The 23,378-nt window shown below is 39.4% G+C and overlaps 1 protein-coding gene and 1 long non-coding RNA gene across 4 annotated transcripts in view; one reads left to right on the forward strand and one right to left on the reverse strand.

Annotated features, from left to right (window-relative positions):
- Window positions 1-12,598, reverse strand: part of MTF2 (metal response element binding transcription factor 2) — a 73,644-nt gene extending 61,046 nt beyond the window's left edge. For 2 of the 3 annotated variants that reach the window (XM_061411173.1, XM_061411172.1), the window contains exon 1: window positions 12,338-12,598. In XM_061411173.1, the coding sequence (XP_061267157.1) occupies window positions 12,338-12,342 (5 nt within the window). In that variant the 5' untranslated portion in view covers window positions 12,343-12,598. Of the gene's footprint in view, window positions 1-11,173; window positions 11,202-12,239; window positions 12,268-12,337 lie in introns of those variants that run through there. The other variant, XM_061411174.1, reaches the window with a different exon arrangement.
- A 5,414-nt stretch (window positions 12,599-18,012) lies between these two features.
- Window positions 18,013-21,250, forward strand: LOC133245322 (uncharacterized). The gene is made up of 3 exons (XR_009735637.1): window positions 18,013-18,776; window positions 19,023-19,071; window positions 20,482-21,250. It is a non-coding gene; the product is annotated as an uncharacterized LOC133245322 (long non-coding RNA).
- Window positions 21,251-23,378: the final 2,128 nt, after the last annotated feature.

The following is a 23,378-nucleotide window of genomic DNA, read 5'->3' on the forward strand; positions in this document are numbered from 1 at the left end:
ATATACTGCTCTGTAATAAGCCTTTAAAAAAAGACATTTAACAGTAGTTTGAAACACCTTTTCCTATCTAGAAATACATTTCCACAGCACTTAATTTATTTTTGTTAGTTAACATTTCTTTCATTGAGATACAACTGACATATGCTATACTAGTTTCAGGTATACAATATGATTTGATATTTGTATATATTTTGAAATGACAATAAAAGTTTAGTTTAACATCAGTTAGCAATAATCTAGTTAACATCAGTCACAATCTTTTTTCTTGTATGAGAACTTTTAAGTTCTACTCTCTTAGCAACTTTCAAATATGCAATACAGCATATTAATTATAGGTCACTATGCTGTACATTGGAGAAGGCAATGGCACCCCACTCCAGTACTGTTGCCTGGAAAATCCCATGGACGGAGGAGCCTGGTAGGCTGAAGTCTATGGGGTCGCTAAGAGTGGGACACGACTGAGCGACTTCACTTTCACTTTCCACTTTCATGCACTGGAGAAGGAAATGCCAACCCACTCCAGTGTTCTTGCCTGGAGAATCCCAGGGACGACGGAGCCTAATGGGCTGCTGTCTCTGGGGTCACACAGAGTTGGACATCACTGAAGTGACTTAGCAGCAGCAGCAGCATGCTGTACATTATATCCCCAAACCTTATTTTGGGGATATAATTTTGTTATTTTATTTACAAACTGGAAGTTTGTACCTTTTGACCTCCTTCACCCATTTTGTCCAACCCACACCCATAGCCCACAACTCTGGCAATCACCAATCTGTTCTCTGTATCTATGAGCTTAGGTTTTTTGGTTGCTATTGTTGTTTTAGATCATACAATATCTTTCTCTGACTCATTTCACTAAGCATAATGCCCTCAAGATCCAAACATTATGTTGCCACAAATTGCAAGATCTCATTCTTTTTAATGGCTGAATATTTCATTATACACACACCTACAAAACCCTACCTCATTTTCTTTATCCATTCATCCATTGATAGGCACTCAGGTTGTTTCCAAATCTTTGCTATTATAAACACAATGCTGCAATGAACATAGGAAGTATATGCAGTTGACCCCTGAACAAGCTGGAGGTTAGAGCCACCAATCAACCCCCACACCAATGCACAGTCAAAAAGCTGAGTGCTCCTATTTCTGACTCAAAAACAAAGGAACTGATAACTCAAAGTCAATAAGCTGAAATAGTCTTGGATAGAATTATAATCAAATTCTAGTTCATTTGGTTCCACATTTTGTGATCTCTAATCAAACAAACTTTCCCCCAACGCTTAGTTAATTTAAAGATCTATGAAGTGAAAATACAGGTACTCTTATTGAAAAAAATCCACATTAGGTGGAATCCACACACTTCAAACCTGTGTCCTTTTAGGTCAACTGTGTACCATTTCGAGTTCCTGCTCCCATTTTCTTGAAATAAATACCCAGAAATGGGATTGCTAGATCATACGGTAGTTCTGTTTTTAATTTTTTGAGGAACTTTCATACTGTTTTTCGTAGTGGCTGCACCAATTTACATTCCCACCAACAGTGCACAAGGATTCCCTTTCTCTACACCCTCACCAATACTTGTTATTCGCCTTTTTGGTAACAGTCAATCTAACAGATGTGAGGGATTATTTTTTAAATAATAATAAAAGGAAATCTGAAAAGACCCTGATGCTGGGAAAGATTGAAGGCAGGAGAAGGGGATGACAGAGGATGGATCGCATCACCGACTCAATGGACACGAGTTTGGGTAAACTCCGGGAGTTGGTGAGGGACAGGAAGGCCTGGCATGCTGCAGTCCATGGGGTCGAAAAGAGTCGAACACGACTGAGACTGAATTGAACCGAAAGGAAATTTCCCAAGGTGGAAAGACAACAGAAATCTTCAAAATGATAAGACTTCAAGGTACTGATTTTCAAAAACCCTAAATTCACATGAAACTGCATAACAATGAAAACAGGAGACTCAATAAACTTCCGAAGAGAAAAATCAAGTTACTTACAAAAGAATGAGAATCAGAATTAGACTTAAGAGAAACACTAGATTCTCTAAGACAATGGATTGCCTCAAAATTGTGCAGAAAAATAATGTTCAAACTAGAATCCCAATCAACCAAACTAAATTTGAAAAACTGAAGGTATATAAAATAAATGTTAAGATCTTAAACCAAGATTTGAGGATTTGGCTCTAGTAAAGTGAGGAAATATCCTCCAAGAAAGAAAAATCATGGGATGCAAGAAATACAACACCCAACCCAAGAGAGCAACATAGAGAATTCCCATAATGGCAGCCATGAAAAAAATCTAGAGAGCAACCAGTCTGGATTACAAAAAGGAAAAAAAAAATTAAGACTGAAAAGGAATGTAAAGATAAAAATTAAGCAGTGGAAGGAGGAAGAGAAATCAAAGCAAAGGAAGGGACTTTTTAACTTGCCTTACAGTAGAGGAATAAAGTCTAAAGCTGACAGAATATGAAAGAAGGTTTAAGTTTAAAGAACTAACCAACAGAAAACCCAAAACTGGAAAGGAGAAAAGAGATGTAGGGCCTAAGTGAACTGAATCTTTACCACAACAGGAATGTCTTTATCCAGCAAAATGTCTAAAGTGAAAAATCAAATAGTATAAAAAGTATCATTTAGCATTATGGAAATAATGAGCAGAACAAAGAAATGTAACACTTAAAAAGAAAGCAATTCCCTCACAAAACAGGACTCAGAAGGCCTGAAGACTGTAGCTTTTGATTTTAAATCCTTCTGTTTCTGTACTCTGATACTTTTAGTCAACTACATGCATTACCCAACTAAAGGAAATTTTAAAGTGTTTAGCATAAATGAAAAATAAACTTAGAAATAAGGCAATGAGACTTAAAAAAGCATTTTTGGTAGCTGTCAGGGTGACAGATTAATTTTTAAAGTTTTTTCATATTTAAATTTTCTACAAGGAGATATATATATATAAAATATCTAATAATAAAACTAAATGAGAGCTGAAGTTGAAACTATGTTTTCAAAGAGCTTGACTACATAGAAAAGAGAAGCCTACAAACATCTGCATGAGGATACAAGGTTAAGCTGAATGCCTTTTTCTGTATTTAAGTATGAAGAGTCTTGACCATTTTTCTAATATGAAAGGAAGATACTAGAAGATAACTGAAAACACAAGTCAGAGAAATTGAATCTTTAAGGGAAAGAATAGCCTTGAATCAAAAAAGATACATTTCTTCTGATGTGAGGATGGGTACACCTACAGTTAAGCTGGTAGATATGAAAGGCAGAAGTTGAAGGAGGTCATGTTTGAGAGCCTCAAGTTTTTTCCAGGAATTGACAAAAATCTGCCTAAGGAGAGGTGGTTAGGAATGTTAATCACCATGCAATGCATAAAACCACCCTAACTCCCTAAAGAAACAGGAGACTGGAGCAGAAAGTCTCAAGGTATGGTCCCTAGGGATCTACAGGGTCTACAAAGTCATAGCTAGTTTCTAAATATTAAGACATATCTGCCTTTTTCATTCATTCTCTCACAACTGTAGGGTGGAATTTTCCAGAGGCCAAATGCTATGTGATGATTTCACTCTTAAGATTAATGGGGTATATACATAAGTATTCTCATTTTTTAATTTTCTTAGTTTTAATTTATAATCAGTAAATATTAAGAGATGACTCTTGAAAAATTTTTTGTGATTCTCAATAATTAAGAGTGTAAAGCAGGGACATTTCCCTGGTGGTTCCGTGGTCAAGAATCCACCTTCCAATGCAGGAACTCGGGTTCCATCCCCGGTTGGGGAGCTAGGATTCCACATGACTGAGGGCAACTAAGCCCACGCACTGCAACTAGAGAGCCCCTGAGCCATGCCTCAACTTAGATCCCATGCTGCCAAAAACAAACAAATATTTTTTAAAGGCGGGGGGTATTGTAAAGGGTTCCTGAGACCAAAAAATTTGAGAATCACTGCACCAGTGAATACTACAAGAATATTCTAAATTTTTAATCTTTGCAAATGACCACTTTTGTTTGTTCCTCTCTAAATGAATAGCAAAAACTCTTGAAATAAAAAAAAGGAAAAAGATTATATTCTGAAGCCTGTTTTTGAAAAAGAAAAATCTAAGAGACAGATTTAGACATGAAGTGGAAAATACTGTAAGACCTAGAAAAAACATAAAAGAGGACACTCAGGAAAAACTTGATTTGGGGAATAATTCAATTCCCCTTGACAATTCCCATCAACCTAAAGGAAAGCCAGTGCCCACTGTTTTCATTATAATCTAGAACCTTAATTAAGAACTTCCTAGCTAATGAAAGAAAAAAAAAAAAAAACCCTCCTTATAATATCCCTAAATAAGTCGATGATCTAGCCTCTGTTTAAATGTTTCCCTGAAAAGAGAATTCTCTAATTCATAGCTCCTAAATGCAATGGCAGCCCACTCCAGTACTCTTGCCTGGAAAATCCCATGGATGGAGGAACCTGGAAGGCTGCAGTCCGTGGGGTCGCTGAGGGTCGGACATGACTGAACGACTTCACTTTCACTTTTCACTTCCATGCATTGGAGAAGGAAATGGCAACCCACTCCAGTGTTCTTGCCTGGAGAATCCCAGGGACGGGGGAGCCTGGTGGGCTGCCGTCTATGGGGTCGCACAGAGTCGGACATGACTGAAGTGACTCAGCAGCAGCTCAGCAGCAGCAAATTCAATTTTACAAAACCTTTAACAGTTCGCAAAGTCCCCAGTCTACAAAGTTCCATTAACTCCTTTATTAACCTCTTATTTAAAGTATTTTAAATGAGTATGATGAAAACAGTACTAAAATAATTTTCAAGTATGAAAAACATGTCTATTATTAGTCTTCCTTTTGTAAGCTCTTAGTAATGTTTTAGTAAGAACTGCTAAGTTCCTAAACTTGATCCCAGAACAAAATTCAGTACTTCTTAACCCTGGCTGCGAAACAAAATCAACTGGGAAGAATTTTTAAACACAAAAATATACAAAAGCTTGCACCAAATTTCTCAAATCAGAATCTCTAGGGTGTGAGTTCTAGGAAACTGGTCTTTGTTTTGGTTTGGTTTTTCAGTTCTACGGGTGCTTATCTAAGGTGAGTTAGCAGCACTGGTCAACCCAAAATACCAAGAGCTGGTATTTTTCAAATTTTAATATGGTTTTTAAAAATTCAACATGCAGTTCAGTAACACTTCTAAAAATAGTATACTCAACAGGATACATGGCAATTTAGCTAACATGTCTGAAGTCATACTTATGAATAGGGAAAAATAAATTATTCATTATTTGACCTACTCGTCATCTGGAGAGGGAAGTTGCAGAGGGTGTTTTTAATGTATAGGTTTCATCATAGGTACTTCTCTTGTTCTATACAACTCTTCAGGAAAAAGATTTTGGAAAATAATACTAAACAATTACATTGGACCTAGAGTTTTTAAAGCGCTTTCTCCTTTATTTTCCTTCTTGACCCTCCCAGCAATCCTGTGAATAACATATGTGGGTAACATCCCTGTTTCATAAGTAAAGAAACTAAAACTGCTGCAGAGTTAGTAGATTAAACAAAAACCCAAATCTTCTGAGTGAACATTCAGTACTTTCCAGTAGATAACTGTGTCTTTCCACTTCAACCCCCCACTACAACCTAAAAAAATTGTGGGAGCTTTATCTGCAATATAAACTTCATTAGTAAGAGTAGAGAAAAACAAAAGTTGACTATTTTTAGAACCTGACCAACTGAAACCAAACCAAATTTGCCCTCGTCTTGCTATGCCTGCTTTGGTCCATTTTTGTCCCCCTAATTTTTATTTTTTAATCAAACATTTTAGTTTGAGATAATTGTATTTTATAAGCAGCTGTAAGAAATAATAGATTCTGTGTAACTCTTATCCAATGGTAGCATCTTTGAAAACTGCATAATAATATCACAAGCAAAAATATTAACATCAATACAGTCAAGATACTAATATTTCCATCATCACAAGAATCCCTCACATTACCTTGTTCCCCTAATTTTTATATCCTCATCTTAGGGAACATTTGGAAGTAAACGTGCTAGAGTTCACAGGGCCACAAAGACTGAGTGACTGAACAACAACTCATTAAGTCCCTACTCGGTTTTATCCATTCAAAGTAACAGAACTGACTTCACAAGCCATTAAAAAAACCTTTATGTTACACCCTTAAAGTGTTGGTTAGGACTGTCACCACATAATGTTAAGATTCTTAAGCCACTACTATAATATCCCCTGTAGAATAGAATTTTTCAAGCTAAGACTGCAGTTACAATTTTATGAAACAAAAAATTTAACAGATATGCATACTGCCAAGATTCCAGTATTTATATTAGGTGAATTATATAAATTAAAGTGAATTGTAATTAGGGAGACGGAGGAGCCTGAGAAAAGCTACATGTGAGCTTCCTAGGAAGAAAAAAATATTCTATGATACCATGATAGAATATATATAATTATATCCATTTGTCAAAACTGTACTGGAATTAGGGAATGGTTTCTTAGGTATGACATCAAACGCACAAGCAAGGGATTTCCCTGATAGCTCAGTGGTCAAGAATACAATGCAGGAGGCATGCGTTCGATCCCCCATCCCGGAAGATTCCACATGCTGCGGAGCAACTAAGCCCAAGCTCCACAGCTACTGAGCCAGCACTCCAGAGGCCAAGTACCTTACATACCTAGCCCACATGCTGCAACTACTGAAGCCCAGGCGCCCTAGAGCCTATGCTCCACAAGAGAGGCCACCGCAATGAGAAACTGATACACCTATCTAGAGAAAAGCCTCAGCAACAATGAAGACTCGGCACAGCTGAAAAATGATAGTAAATACAAAAAAAACCACAAGCAAAAAAGAAAAAGGGGATAAATCAAACATCTTCAAAATTGAAAACTTCTGTGTTTCAATGGACATCATTAAGTGAAAAGACAACCCACAGGTGATAACTGTACATCATACATTTGATAAGGGACTTGGATTCAAAATACACAAAAATGCTTACAACTCTCACTAAAAAGAGAATCCAATTTTTTTAAAGAGGCAAAGGACCTGAATAGGCAGTTATTCAAACAAGATATACCACAACCCAAATAACCACAGGGTTTAAAACACGTAACAGCATTAGCCATCAGGGTAATGCAAATCAAAACCACAATGAGATACCACTGCACATCCAGTAGGATGGTTATAATCAAAAAGACAAGTATAAGCAAGGATTTGGAGAAGGCAATGGCAACCCACTCCAGTACTCTTGCCTGGAAAATCCCGTGGACGCAGGAGCCTGGAAGGCTGCAGTCCATGGGGTCGCTAAGAGTCGGACACGACTCAGCGACTTCACTTTCACTTTTCACTTTCATGCACTGAAGAAGGAAATGGCAACCCGCTCCAGTGTTCTTGCCTGGAGAATCCCAGGCACGGGGGAGCCTGGTGGCTGCCATCTATGGGGGTCGCACAGAGTCAGACAAGACTGAAGCGACTTAGCAGCAGCATAAGCAAGAATATGGAGAAAATGGAACCCCTGTAGTTGCTGGTGAGGCTATAAAAGGGTCCAGGGCCTTTGGAAAATGGTTTGGCAGCTCCTCAAAACTTTAAATACAGAGGTATCATCTGACCCAGTAATTCCACTCATAGCTATGTAACTAAAAGAAATGGCAGTACATGTCCATACAAACCCTGCATATGTATGTGTACAGTAGCATTATTCATTAATAGCCAAAAAGTGGGGATAAAACGTCAATGAACTGATGAATGAATAAACAAACTGTAGTATGTCCATACAATGAAATATATTTTAACCATAAAAAGGAAGTACTTACTACAAGTGCTACAACATGGATGTACCTTGAAAACATTACAACAGGTTAAAGTAGCCGAACACAAAAGGCCTCAAAAATGTATGATTCCATTCGTATGAAATGTTCAAGATAGGCAAAATACAAACATAGAAAGTAGATTAGTGGTTGTCCAGGGTAGGGGTAGGGAAGAATAAAGAGTGCAGCCATGAAATTAAAAGACGCTTACTCCTTGGAAGGAAAGTTATGACCAACCTAGATAGCATATTCAAAAGCAGAGACATTACTTTGCCAACAAAGGTTCGTCTAGTCAAGGCTATGGTTTTTCCTGTGGTCATGTATGGATGTGAGAGTTGGACTGTGAAGAAGGCTGAGCACCGAAGAATTGATGCTTTTGAACTGTGGTGTTAGAGAAGACTCTTGAGAGTCCCTTGGACTGCAAGGAGATCCAACCAGTCCATTCTGAAGGAGATCAGCCCTGGGATTTCTTTGGACGGAATGATGCTAAGGCTGAAACTCCAGTACTTTGGCCACCTCATGTGAAGAGTTGACTCACTGGAAAAGACTCTGATGCTGGGAGGGATTGGGGGCAGGAGGAGAAGGGGACGACAGAGGATGAGATGGCTGTATGACATTACTGACTCGATGGACGTGAGTCTGAGTGAACTCCGGGAGTTGGTGATGGACAGGGAGGCCTGGCGTGCTGTGATTCATGGGGTCGCAAAGAGTTGGACACGACTGAGCGACTGATCTGATCTGATCTGACTAATGAATACAGACTTTCGTTTTGGGGTAAAGAAAATGTTCTGAAATTAGATAATGATGATGGCTGCACAACTCTGAATATACTAAAAATCACTGAATTGTAAATTAAAAGGGTACATACATGTGAATTATGTATGTATGCATGCTAAGTCACTTCAGTCGTGTCCAACTCTTTGCAACCCCATGGACGTAGTCCCCCCCAAGCTCCTCTGTCCATGGGATTTCCCAGGCAAGAATACTGAAGTGGGTTGCCTTTTCTTCCTCCAGGGGATCTTTCCAACCCAAGTATCGAACCTGCATCTCCTGAGGTTCCTGCACTGCAGGTGGACTTTTTACCACCGAGCCACCAGAGAAGCCCAAAATGCTGCCTCTCCCTTATGACTGTGTGCCTGCCCGCTAAGATGCTTCAGTCATATCAGATTCTTTGCAACTCTATAGACTGTAGCCCGGCAGGTCTCTCTGTCCATGGGATTCTCCAGGCAGAATCCCATGGATTCTTGTTGCCGTGCCCTCCTCCAGGTAATCTTCCCAACCCAGGGATGAACCCATGTCTCTTATGTCTCCTACATGAGTAAGCGGGTTCTCTACTGCTACCCGACCTGGGAAGCTTCCAAGTATATGTATATATAAATATAAAACATGCATTATATCTCAAGCTATTAAAGTGTAGAGTTAATATCTGCATTTCAATATGTATAAATTTTCCATCAAAAAGCTCTTGATACTTCTTTCTGTTCATTTTGTATGTGTTGAAATTTTATGTGTAAAAATAACAAATTATTTTAAATAGCAAAGTAAACTAATTTTCTTAAAATCCATTTCTGTTGTTTTTGACGAAAGAAAAAGAATCTTGTATCTTAAAAAAAAACAAGAGACATTGCTACCTTCATTATTCTTTTGCAATGTTATGTGAAAACAGATACATGACAGAAGACATGGTGTGTGCAAAAATGAAGATTACTTCACCTTAAAAAGGTACAAAGAGAATGTGAATCCCTTCAGTTCAAAGATAGTTCCTTACCCTCGGGTTCGTGTGGTTTCCATGGTTAATGGGTTTGACAATTCCTAATAAATGGATGCAATACTGTGCTGTCCCATACAGCAGTCACATATGGCCATTTTAATTTTAGTTTAAATGAAGTATATTAAATTATAAATTCAATTATCAGCCTCACTAGTTACATTTCTAGTGTTTAACACCACATGGGCCTATGGCTACCATACTGGGTACAGCAGATATAGACAGCTGCCATCACTGCAGAAAGTTCCATTGGAGAACACTACTCGAACACATTAAAAAACATCCACAGAGAAACCATCATAGTCCAATTCAGGGTTGTTATACTGTATTTTGGGCTTCCCAGGTGGCACTAGTGGTAAAGAACCCGCCTGCCAATGCAGAAGATGTAAAACACGCGGGTTAGATCCCTGGGTCAGATTCCTGGGTCAGGAAGAACGTGGCAATTCACTCCAGTACTCTTGCCTGGAGAATCCCATGGACAGAGGAGCCTGGCAGGCTCCAGTCCATATGGTTGCAAAGATTAGGACAGGACTGAAACAACTTAACACACACATACATATACTGTATTTTGCTACAAGAAACAAATCTTGAAGAACAGGGAAAACAAAGCATAATATATCTACAAAGAAATATCATTCATGGAAGTTTAGACTGACTAAAGCTAGAGTTAAATTTTACTTTCAGAACGACTAAGCTACAGATGTTGGCCTTGGCAAATGCTCAGAGGCAAATTTCCCCATCTGTTAAACTAGATTTCACTATACTGCCAGTTTCCTAAAGTCAGATGTAAAGATTATGCTGAAATATAAAGCAAAGTATCCTTTCAGTCAAAGATGTAATGAAAAGGTCTATTTATAATCCATGACATCAAAGAGTTTATGACCCATAGCAAAATACACAGAATAAAATTAATTTCCTAATTGAGTTCTGAGGTAACAGGCATAATTAAAAGCATAATTAAATACATTGTTTTGCCTAGATATAATGTTTAGCCAGATGATTTCTATACTTCTACTTCTAAAACTGTGAGTGCGCTTCTTCCCGGTAGGTATAGATTTCGTTAATGCCCTCTGACATGAATGTGCAGTATCAGGAAACAGGTGCACTCTTAATTCAAATATTTTAAAATATTTTTAGCACTTAAAAAAAAATGGAGGTGAACAAATTTAAAATGTGAATTCAAATAGATTTTTATATTTGGAAACCTAAAAAAACAGAAACAAAAAGCTTCACCTCATATTCCCATCCCAAGTTATCACTTCAAACGTTTGCTTGGAGGGTGAACAACATTCCAAATATCAAGGGATCGAACCTGGGGCTCCCGCATTGCAGGCGGATTCTTTACCAGCTGAGCTCCCAGGGAAGCCCCAAGAATATAACAGAAATTTAAAATCAGCTCTTTCCTTGCTAAAACTACTGGGCACTTAAAGCTTAGTCAAATCAGTTCCATTTAAAGCATTTCAAACGTCCGAAAAGGTCACTCATTAATTGACGCACACTGTATTTTATCCACACTAAATACTTTTAAATGCACTGTCTTTGCAATCCACTGCCAAAGAAATTCTCGAGAATGAAAACATGAAACTGAAACCAACCTACAGCCAGGGTGTACAGAAGGGTCACCTGGAATCAATCCGAAGGAGAAAGTTACTACTACCGGAGCATCTGGAGTCAAATCAGCCCTATATACATACTTCTAGTTCTATACTGACCTCACATGGTGCTTTCCTACATTATACACAGGCCTACCTAGGTTTATATATTTGAATTAGTAAATGGACTCTATCTTCAACCAAAGTTAAATGTTTTAAAGAATAGAATAGCATTTCATACCCCTTTTCCCATTGTTCTCGAACCCTTACAGTTCGTCAAATCACCCCGATAAATCCATCTCATCTGTTCCCTCTAGTTGCTTCCCAAGAAAAATTCTAACAACCAAGGACGCCAGATTGTAAAACACACAGTTAAGAGTTCTGGCACTACTAAAACATGTTAAGAAATCTTGGCAAATTAGTTAAAATCTCTTAAGCCGTAATTACCTCAGTTGTAAAGTGAATACAATAATACAAATCTACATCCGAGCAGGCATTAACAGTTAGACTTAATTAAACAGAAGAATTGCCTCAGATTTTTGGTGGGCTCCGAATATAAGGTACCTCTCGCCCATCTCACACTTTTCCTTCCACTTCTTCCCTTTAAGTTTGCAGGGTTTGCTCTCAGGCTCTACTTAGTGTTCCCCTTGACCTCACACATCCTGTCCTTCTACTCTATCCCCATACTCCAATTCCATGCAATTTCACCACCCTCCCGTTTCAAGCGGCTACTTCCCTTTGCGCCCTCTAAGGTCCCAGACAACCCCTTCACTCAGGTCCCCACATCTCCCTCAGTCCCCATTTCCTAACGGCTCCTCCCCTCGGTTCCCCACCCCCTCATCACCAGGTTCATCCTGCCCCTCCAACCGTCTCCCGCCCCCAGGTTCCTTCCTGCCCCTCCAAACACAGCTTCCCCGTCTCAACGTTTCATCTTGTTCCTGCAACCGACATCCCCCAATGCCCTGCTCGCTCCTTTAGTCCCTATTTTCTGCAGTACCCAACTGACTACTCCTTTCCATCCATTCTTTTCAAGGCACCCCCATACACATACTGGAGCCCCCACCCCCACCTTGAGCCTCCATCTTTCCCTTTTGCTTCCTTTCTTCCTTCTCCCCACCCCCTCCACCTCCTCCGGAAGAGCCTGGTTCCCAGGCCAAGGTCTCTCACCTCATTCGGTCACTTCAGTGGTGCCAACCGCTTCATACAGGAAAAAACAACCAATCACGACCCCGTGGGCGCTTCCCTTGCGAGTCCGAGCACTTACTAGGCACCCGCCCCACCGGGCACCCGGCACAGACACACGCACAAACCGAGGTCGTGGGGACGAGGGTTGGGGAGGGGTAGAGTGAGCGTTCTTACACCGGCCTCAAACACAGCCCACTTCGCTACAACCCTTCGCCATTTTGGTTTCCCGCGGACTGCCGGTGCATTCTGGGAAAGCGGAGCGCCTCCGGTGCCGAATGGCAGCTCTCCAGAGCCGCGAGGGGGCGGGGACTGCGGAGCTAGCGCGGAAGAACACCGCGCTCTGCGTCCGCGGCTAAAGCTGAACAAAGAAGGACTCTTTGACTTTGTGGTAGACTAAGTCCTTCCGCCGCCGGCGCTAACACAATAGTGAATCGTGTTCTCTGGTCTATCTGCTGTCCTGCGGCTGTTTCTGTTACAGAGGAAGGCTTGTGTTTAACTTTCATGTTGCATGTTCTTTTCCTGACAAATGGGACGGTAACCCTTACGTCTTGCCCTGCCAATTTTCTTTCTATGGAGAAAATCTCTTACCTTCATCCTGAGGCCTGTTCGAATTTCATTCAGCGGGGAAGAGGCCCGGGACGTCAGAATCACATTTTGTTCGGCGATTATTGTCCAGCTCCAAATTCCTTCCTATCAGGAGATTTTCTCACTTTTTTCCCTGACGATGAAAGATTTCTGTGCTTATCTGCTTTGCAGATCCTTACTAATTGTGATGAAATCTGAGAATAATTTCGTCCTAAGTGGTTTATTTTGGGAATATAAAACTTTTTTGTACTAGAGCAGACCCTTAGCCTACGAATATTCTGCTGCAGATGGCCTAAGTGACAGAGAGTGAATGCTTGTCTCTGTGACTTCTACTTAGATAAAACCCAACTCCTCTTAATAGCCACATATGGTACCTTTGTTTATACCTGTCAAAATACTCTAAAAATAATTTTTAATTTTTGTCTCATTACTTCACAGGTATAATTAGTACTATGTTTTCCCGTCTAAGAAGACAGCCTCAATCTGCTACCTTTCAAGTTTCACTTTTATAATAACCTATTTTCTCATAAATTTGTCTTCAATCCCCTTCACACTTTTGGTTGAGTAGAGTTTAACTTATTTTTAAAAAGGTATACTTGCTGTGCAGCTAAACCTAATCACAGAACATCAGTTTTAGAGAACATTTGGTCTAAATTCCCCTCAACAATTCTCTCAAGTGGTCATCAAGCCTCAGCTTCAACATCTTTAGTGGTTCGGTACCTTGGAGGCAGTCTTGCCGATTTCACAAACGCTATTAATTAGAAAGTCCGACCTTTTATAAATGTACAATCTGCCTTCCTGTAATTTCCACTTACTGGTCTAACTTTTAGCTTCTTTAGCCACACAAAAGTGTTCTGATCTTTTATACATTAGAGAAGTCAATGATGCCTGTCTTTGGGGGAAAAAAAAGTTTACTTTTTCCCTATGTAAACATATGAGTACAGAAGTGCAATCATTTCATTTTAGGAAGCCAGGTGCTCAGGGAATCGAGGGCAGTGAGGGAGTCACAGTAAAATGCAAAGAATTTCTGTAACTGTGGTCTCAGAAATTACTGCTAAGTAAGCAATGTGCCATGGATTAGAACTTTAGTTCAGTCGCTCAGTCGCGTCCGACTCTTTGCTGCTGCTTAGTCGCTTCAATCGTGTCCGACTCTGTGCGACCCCATCGACGGCAGCCCACCAGGCTCCCCCGGTCCCTGAGATTCTCCAGGCAAGAACACTGGAGTGGGTTGCCATTTCCTTCTCCAATGCATTAAAGTGAAAAGTGAAAGTGAACTTGCTCAGTCGTGTCTGACTCCTAGCGACCCCATGGACTGCAGCCTACCAGGCTCCTCCGTCCATGGATTTTCCAGGCAAGAGTACTGGAGTGGGGTGCCATTGCCTTCTCTGGTCCGACTCTTTGCGACCCCATGAATCGCACGCAGCACGCCAGGCCTCCCTGTCCATCACCGACTCCGGGAGTTCACCCAGACTCAAGTCCATCGAGTCAGTAATGCCATCCAGCCATCTCATCCTCTGTCATCCCCTTCTCCTCCTGCCCCCAATCCCTCCCAGCATCAGAGTCTTTTCCAATGAGTCAACTCTTCGCATGAGGTGGCCAAACTACTGGAGTTTCAGCTTCAGCATCATTCCTTCCAAAGAAATCCCAGGGCTGATCTCCTTCAGAATGGACTGGTTGGATCTCCTTGCAGTCCAAGGGACTCTCAAGAGTCTTCTCCAACACCACAGTTCAAAAGCATCAATTCTTCGGCGCTCAGCCTTCTTCACAGTCCAACTCTCACATCCATACATGACCACTGGAAAAACCATAGCCTTGATCAGATGGACCTTTGTTGGCAAAGTAATGTCTCTGCTTTTGAATATGCTATCTAGGTTGGTCATAACTTTCCTTCCAAGGAGTAAGCGTCTTTTAATTTCATGGCTGCAGTCACCATCTGCAGTGATTTTGAAGAAACAAATGTGGAACCTCTCAGATGTACAAAGCAAAACACAACTCCAATCCAAGTAAAACTGTACTCTTTATTGTTATGTATTTCTCTGATGGTCATACGGGTTGCTCACAAAAATTCTGATTCTCCTTTCTTCCAGACACAGAGTAAAATTGCATTTTATTGCACCTAGAGTTAGGTATGGCTGTGTAACTCATTTTTGCCAATAAAATGGAAGAGAAAATCAATCAGTTTCTAGGAAAATCTTTAAGAGGCAATTGCACAGCCCCTCTTCTGCTTGCTGTGTTGATCCTGGAAGCATGTGTTATGATGGAATATCTTTCATTTTGGGTCCCTAAATGAAAACAGCAGAGACTAACATTGTGCAACCATCACCACAATCCAGTTTTAGAAGATTTTCACCACCTTAAAAAAAGTCATTATGCACATTTATAATCGATCCTTGTTCCAACTCCTGCTGCTACTGCTGCTGCTGCTAAGTCACTTGAGTCGTGTCCGACTCTGTGCAACCCCAGAGACGGCAGCCCACCAGGGTCTGCCACCCCTGGGATTCTCCAGGCAAGAACACTGGAGTGGGTTGGCATTTCCTTCTCCAATGCATAAAAGTGAAAAGTGAAAGTGAAGTCGCCCAGTCGTGTCCGACTCTTAGCGACCCCATGGACTGCAGCCCACCAGGCTCCTCCATCCATGGGATTTTCCAAGCAAGAGTACTGGAGTGGGGTGCCATTGCCTTCTCCGACTCCTAACCCCAGGCAATCTGTTATCTGTTGCTGTAGATTTGCCTTTTCTGGCCATTTCATATGAATGGACTCATACAATGTGTAGTCTTTTGGTCTGACCTCTTTCACTCAGCACAATGTTTTTGAGGTTCATTCACATTGTACCATGCGTCCCTAGTTCTTTCCTTTCTATTGTTGAATAGTACTCCGCTGTATCAGTGTATTCTATTTTGTTATCCATTCACCAGTTTGTGGCTACTATGAATAATCTGCTATGAATATTTGTGTACAACTCTTGTGTAGATACTTGTTTTTGTTTTTCTTTGATAGATTCCTACAAGTGGAATTGCTGCATTGTATAGTCAGTTTATATTAAACCTTTTAAGATGCTGCCAAACTGTTTTCCAAAATGTGAACAGGAGAAGTATGTGGGAGGGTTCTGATTTCTTCACATCCTCACCAGTATTTGTTATTGTTTATCTTTTTTATTTTACTCTTCCAGTGGGAATGAAGTAGTTTCTCATGATTTCAATCTGATTTTCCCTAATGGCTAATGATGTTGAGCATCTTTTCATGTGCTTATTAGCCCTTCTTACATCTTTTTTGGTGAAGCATGTATTCAAATCTTTTACCCACTTTTTAACTGTATTGTTTGTCTTTTTTCAAGTTATAAAAAGTCTCTATGTATCCTGAATACAAATCCTTTATCAGATACGTGATTAGCAAATTTTTTCCCAGTCTATGGTTTGTCTTTTCATTTTCTTAGTGGTATCTTTTGAAGCACTAAAGTTTCTTAATTTTGATGAAGTCCAGTGTACCTTTTTTCGGTGCCATATGCTTTCTTTAAATTTTTTATTTATTTCTTTAGTTGAAGTATAATTGCTTTACAGAATTTTGTTGGTTTCTGCCAAACATCAACATAAATCAGCCATAGGTATAAATATGCCCACCCCATCTTGAACCTCCCTCCCATCTTCCTCTCCATCCCACCCATCTAGGTTGTTACAGAGCCTCTGTTTGAATTCTCTGAATCATACAGCAAATTCCCATTGGCTATCTGTTTTACATAGGGTAATATAAGTTTCCATGTTATTCTCTCCATACATCTCACCTCTACATCCTCCTTCCCGCCCCCATGTCCATAAGTCTGTTTTATGTGTTTGTGTCTCTATTGTTGCCCTGAAGAAAATTTCATTAGTACCATCTTTCTGGATTCCATATATATGCATAGTATATGATATTTATCTTTCCCTTTCTGACTTACTTCACTCTGTATAATAGGCTCTGGATTCATTCACCTCATTAAAACTGACTCAAATGCATTCCTTATTATGGATGAGTAATATTCCATGCCGTATGCTTTTGATGTTATTTATAAGAACTCTTTGCCTGACCCAAGATCACAAAGATCTTCTATTCTGAAAATTGTATAGGTTTAGTTCTTATGTTTAAATCTGTGACCCATCTGAGTTAATTTTTGTGTACACTGTGAGATATAGGCCTGTATTCATCTTTTTGCATGTAGATATTTAGAGATATAAACTATTGTTATATTAAGCCACTGTAATTTGGAATTGTTTGCCACCCAGAATATTTTAGTTTACTCTGACTGAAACAGTCCAGATATCTTAATATGTAACACAACTCAATAATAGCATTTAGCTCTCTACTGTATTCAAAGCCAAAAATGAAAAATGCAAAAATTAAAATATGAGGTAATTCTCAAATTTTGTAAAAATTTATAATTGAAAAATCACAAGGAATGTATAAACTTAAGAGCTGTCAATTATTAGCTATTACTCTTTGTGGGGAAAAGCTAGAAGACCTTTTGCATTGTTCATTGTGCAGAGATAGAAATGCAAATAACCAGAGAAGACAAAGAAACATACCCTTATAGAGTTTGCTTTCACTGATCTGAAAAGCAAAATGGATCTGAAACTGTACTATTAGTCTTCTTTTATTAAGTTATAAGAAGTCTTTATATATACTGAATACATAAAAAAAGAATGTTTTCATAATAATCATATAAAAAAAGATGTGTTAAAATTCCCTTCCTTCTTATCCAAAGCTTAAACATGGCAACTCACTCCAAGGAGGAGCCTGATGGGCTATAGTCCATGGGATCACAAAGAGTCAGACACGACTGAGCAACTAACACTTAAACGATGATGAATATAATGTAAACATTACTTTTAAACTCATTTATCTGTTGTAACAGTATATATAGAAAATTTAGATCCTTCATATAATACATCTTAAAATATAGTGTGCCCCTTATCAGTTTATTGCCTACCATTTCAAAATTCACCCTTTATTACATGCTTTGTGAAAATGGGTGTGGATCCTTTAAATATTTTTCCCTCACCAGCAGCACATGCACCTTCCTCAAGCTTTTCAAATTACCTTTCCCCTACCCTTATAGCTCAATTGGTAAAGAATCCACCTGCAATACAGGAGACCCTGGTTCGATTCCTGGGTTGGGACGATCCACTGGAGAAGGGATAGGCTACCCACTCCAGTATTCTTGGGCTTTCTTTGTGGCTCAACTGGTAAAGAATCCACCTGCAATGCGGGAGACCTTGGTTCCATCCCTGGGTTGGGAAGATCCCCTGGAGAAGAGAAAGGCTACCCACTCCAGTATTCTGGCCTAGAGGATTCCATGTACTGTATAGTCCATAGGGTCACAAAGAGTCGAACACAACTGACCAACCTTCACTCACTCATTCCCCTACCCTAATCCCAGAAGAATTTATTGTGCTTCTTTAAAGTGATACTTGTGCTGTCCTGGCAATCAAAATTTAAGGTAAGTGAAAACTGTGTGTGCAGTCAAAACAAATCACTCAATTCAGAGTCATAAGGGAACCACAGATAGACCAGTGGTTCAGACTCCACGCTTCTGTTGCTGCGGGCATGGACTGGATTCCTAGGGGAACTAAGGTCATATATGCTGCATGGTATAGCACCCTGCCCCGCCCCCCCAAAAAAAGAGTCATAAGAACTAGGTTCCAACTCATGCTTGTGACACACCTTGGTTATGACACAAGCTTCTGAAAATGAAATCACTGAAAGCTAGGAGGAAGGGGATAAGAGAGAGAGAGAGAAAGAATTATCTGTCTTTATCTGCTTTGCTCTGCTACTTTTCCACTGAGTGTTCAAAAATGTGGACAAGGTAAGAGAGAAAGCATAATGTGAAAGGTGGAATAACAAAAGCGAGAACCCTGGAAGACAAAGGACCTCAGTCACTGGCTAGCTTCTCACTTTATTAGCTGAATGATCTTGGGCCAGGTTCCTAAATTCTCACAACCTGAGCTTCTTTGTCTGTTCAATGGGGAGGATAAGACTATCAACATTAAAGCTTTATCATTTGGATTAAATGAAAATATGTGTAAAAGTATTTTATTTTTTTCTCTTACAGCAATTATTACATGTCTGACTCCCCTGATTCAACTGCGAGCTTCTTGAGGGTAGGCAGGCATTACTATTCTTTATATTCCTATCCCTGGAAATACATCTGGACCATAGATCTATCTTTATATAAATAAAATTATAAATGGTTATTTATTTAACAATAAATAATAGAAAAACTATGCCATACAGTGTTCAGGACAGGGTCAAGCATTGATAATATATACCTACAAAGCTGGAGGGCTTAGAATCTGGAGGTAGTGCCATTAATAAGCAATTGAGATACAATACAAATGTACAAAAGTGTGAAAGGGTGTGATGTACGCTAGGAATGAGAACAAATTTAGTGAAACCAGAAGGCAATGGCACCCCACTCCAGTACTCTTGCCTGGAAAATCCCATGGATGGAGGAGCCTGGTGGGCTACAGTCCATGGGGTTGCTAGGAGTCAGACACGACTGAGCAATTTCACTTTCACTTTTCACTTTCAAGCATTGGAGAAGGAGATGGCAACCCACTCCAGTGTTCTTGCCTGGAGAATCCCAGGGACGGGGGAGCCTGTTGGGCTGCTGTCTATGGGGTCGCACAGAGTCGGACACGACTCAAGCAACTTAGCAGCAGCAGCAGTGTGAAAGATTGAAAGATGATTGGGTCTTATTGTGAGAGACCTCATATGACAAGTAATATCAGTCAAGACTTTTTTGATTGCAAGGGTCACAATTGTAACCAGGATAAGCCTTGGAAGGGTGGAAACCCTTGCCTTGGTATTGTCTGGAAACAGAAACTAAAAAGATAGAAGGAATCTCTACCTCTCTCTCAGTGTCTCTCTCAGACTATCTCTCTCAATCCCCCCACCCCACCCCACCCCTGCTATCTCTCTCTCTCCTTTCTTCTCCTCTCTAAATGATGTTTCATTTGCTTCTACAAATGGCCTTCACTGTTTAGTGGGAAAGAGGTCTTTTAGGAAGGTTACATTTTCTGTAGCAACCAGTTAAGAAAAGGGAATTTTCTCCTTCTGCCTCCTTTCCCCACTCCTACTCCCCACCTTTAGAGTTCCAGCCATAAAAATCCCAGGGAAGGATTCTGTTGGACTAGTCTTGGGTCACATGCCCAATCTCAACGGTGTGTCATAGGCAAGAAGATGAGATATTCAACATAAATTGGATCAGTGCCCATCCCTGTAGCCAAAAAAGTGTAGTCTTATTAGCTGCCATCACAAAAGGCAGATAATTGGCCTGGGAGATAAGATGTTTTCCCAAAGAGAAGTTGCTATTTTGAGCTATCAAAATATTTTGAATCTACTAACATGCAATGAAGTTTGAACTTCCATTATTATAATAATAGTAATAATAATAATTATTGAATGTTTACCCTCTGCTAAGACATGTGAAAAAGTACTTTACGTATGCTATTTTGTTTAATATTCTCAACAACCCTATGAAGCAGTTATTATCAATTCCTATTTTATAGATGAAGCAACTGAAGTACAGAGAAGATAAGCAAATTGTCCAGGGTTGTACAATAGTAAGTGAAGATTTGAATTCTTTTCTCTCTCTCTTTTTTTTTTTTTTTGGCCACACCACACCATTTGCAGAATCTTAGTTCTCACACCAGCGATTGAACCAGGGCCACCACAATGAAACACCGGGGAAATCCCTGAATCCAGTTTTGTTTGACTCCGGAGACCACTCTTTACTTTTTTCTGTTTTTTTCAAACTTTAAAGTTTTTATTTTGTATTGGTGTATAGCCAATTAACAATGTTGTGGCAGTTTCAGGTAAACAGCGAAGGGACTCAGCCATATACATGCATACATCAATTCTCCCCCAGAAACCCTTCCCATCCAGGCTGGCACATAACATTGAGCAGAGTTCCATGTGCTATACTATAAGTCCTTGTTGGTTATCCATTTTAAATATAGCAGTGTGTACATGACCTTTCCAATATCTCCTAACTGTCCCTTTCCCCTGGCAGCCGTAAGTTAATTTTCTGTGAGTCTCTTTCTGTTTTGTAAGTAAGTTCGTATGTATCATTTCTTTTTAGATTCCACATATACGGGATGTCATACGATATTTTTCTTCTCTGTCTGACTTCACTCAGTATGACACTCTGTAGGTGGAGTGTATGTGTGTGTGTGTGTGTGTGCGTGTGTGTGTGTGTGTGTGTGCTCAGTTGTGTCCAACTCTTTACAACCCCAAGGACTGTAGCCCACCAGGCTCCTCTGTCCATGGAATTTTCCAGGCAAGAATGTTGGAATGGATTGCCATTTCCTACTTCAGGGGATCTTCCCCACCCAGGGATTGAACCTGAGTCTCTTGCATCTCTTTCATCACTCTCCTATACAGAAATAGGAGGATCATCAGAGGATATTAAATAAATAGATCCTTTAGAAATATCTCTCTGGTAGTAGTGTGGAAATTGGATTCAATGCAGGAAATACTCCAAATTAAGAGGCCACTGCAACTGTATAAGTGAGTGATGGCTGAAGATCTGAATAGAGAGGAAAGAAGAGATAGAAAAGACAGAAAGAGATACTAACAAAACTTGGCAGTCACTGGAAGAGATAGGTGAAAGAATGAATTGATTTCATGATAATCTTTGAGGTTTGTGGCTTGAGTGAGAGGAGAGAGGATGACTTTTTGTTTGTTTCTTCTTCCCTCTTCCCTTTCTTTTTCCCATCTTCATTTTTGCGAAGATTGGATAAGGTGGTTGATGTTAAAATTAACAAAGATAGATAATAAAAGATATGGAATAATTTGAGGGAAAAACTAATTAAGTTCTGAACAAGTTGAGTTTAAGGTGCCCAAGGGATATTAAAATGAGATGTCAAGTATGCAGCAGGAAGTGCATCTGGAGCTCAATAAAGGAGAAGGCTGATACCACCTGGGAAACTGCACACTTAATCAAGCCGTGGTACTCCAATCCAGTTTGCTCCCTAGCATTCTTCCCTGTCTCTTCTAATACAGGAACAAGGGTTTGGCAAAAATAGTAACTGAATCAGAATATATTTAATTACATAATCTTAGGTATTCAAATTTAATTTCACAAAATGTACACATTAAACTGGAATATTTGAAGAGTTGCTAACAAAAGAAAACAGGCATGAATATTAATAAATAGGGTCTATTTGTGGATCTTGCTTCACCATTATTATTAGTTAGTCATCATCTCTGTGATAAGATTGTTTCTCTTTAAGTTCCTCTCTATTTCCTAATTTTTCCACTCTTGTAATATTTAAAAGTGTATTTAAAACACATACAATGCCGTGATATAAGTTTCAGGTCTTGTAACCCATGAGACTATGTAGATGCAGTCAGCTATGAGTATTTGAAACTCCCAGGCTCTCAAAACAGGAGCTCTTTGGGGAGCTCTCCAGGGTACTGGACTGCCTCCCTTGAAATTCTGATCAGTGAGCCAGACCTTTATGTCTCTTCTGACTTACTTGTCATTGCTCTACCCTGAATCCTACCCTCTGATCAACTGGCTGTCTCAACTATGTCTTAACTAGCAACTTAGTTCTCTGGATCAGTTTCCAACAGGTTTTAGCTGTTAATTTCTTGCTGATGCCTCCAGAATCTATAAAACCAGTAACTTTCTTCCCACACAAACTCATCTCTTCCATTTAGGTTGCCATTAACCTTCCTTAATTTGTCTAACAAATACTCTTGACTGTAAACAGAAATGTAAAGTGCAAAACTATAAAACTTCAGGAAGATAATATAGGAGCGAATCTATGTGGTTTGACACCAAAACCATAATCCATGAATTTAAAAACTGAGAAGTTTAACTTTATGAAAATTAATTTCACTCTGCAAAAGACACCCTTTAAAAGAATGAAAAGGAAATTAAGGATTGGGAGAATATATTTGCAAAACACATATCCAGTAAAAAACACATCCAAAAAATACAAAGAACCCAATTAAAAATGGGCAAAAAACCTAAACAGACAACTTACCAAAGAAAATATACAGATGACAAATAAAGCATATGAAAAGATGCTCAGCATCATATGTCACTAGGGAATTGTGAATTAAAATAATGAGATACTACTATCAGAATAGTATTGGTAAAATAATTGATAGTATTGAATAGATTCAACATTGAGTGCTGATGAATATGTAGAGCAACAGGAACTCTTTTCATTGCTGGAGAATGAAATAGGCACTTCGGAAGACAGTTTGGAAGTTTCTTACAAAACTAGATATAGTCTTACCATATGATCTAGGAACACAATCTTAGGTATTTACCCAAAGAAATATAAATATGTCCACACAAAAACTTGCACATGAATGTTTACAGATGTTTGTTGCAAAACTATAATTAACCAACATTGCTTCAACTGGTGAATGGACAAACTATGGCACATCT

This window comes from Bos javanicus, chromosome 3 (genome assembly GCF_032452875.1).
Source record: "Bos javanicus breed banteng chromosome 3, ARS-OSU_banteng_1.0, whole genome shotgun sequence".
In the NCBI taxonomy this organism is placed as follows: Eukaryota; Metazoa; Chordata; class Mammalia; order Artiodactyla; family Bovidae; genus Bos; species Bos javanicus.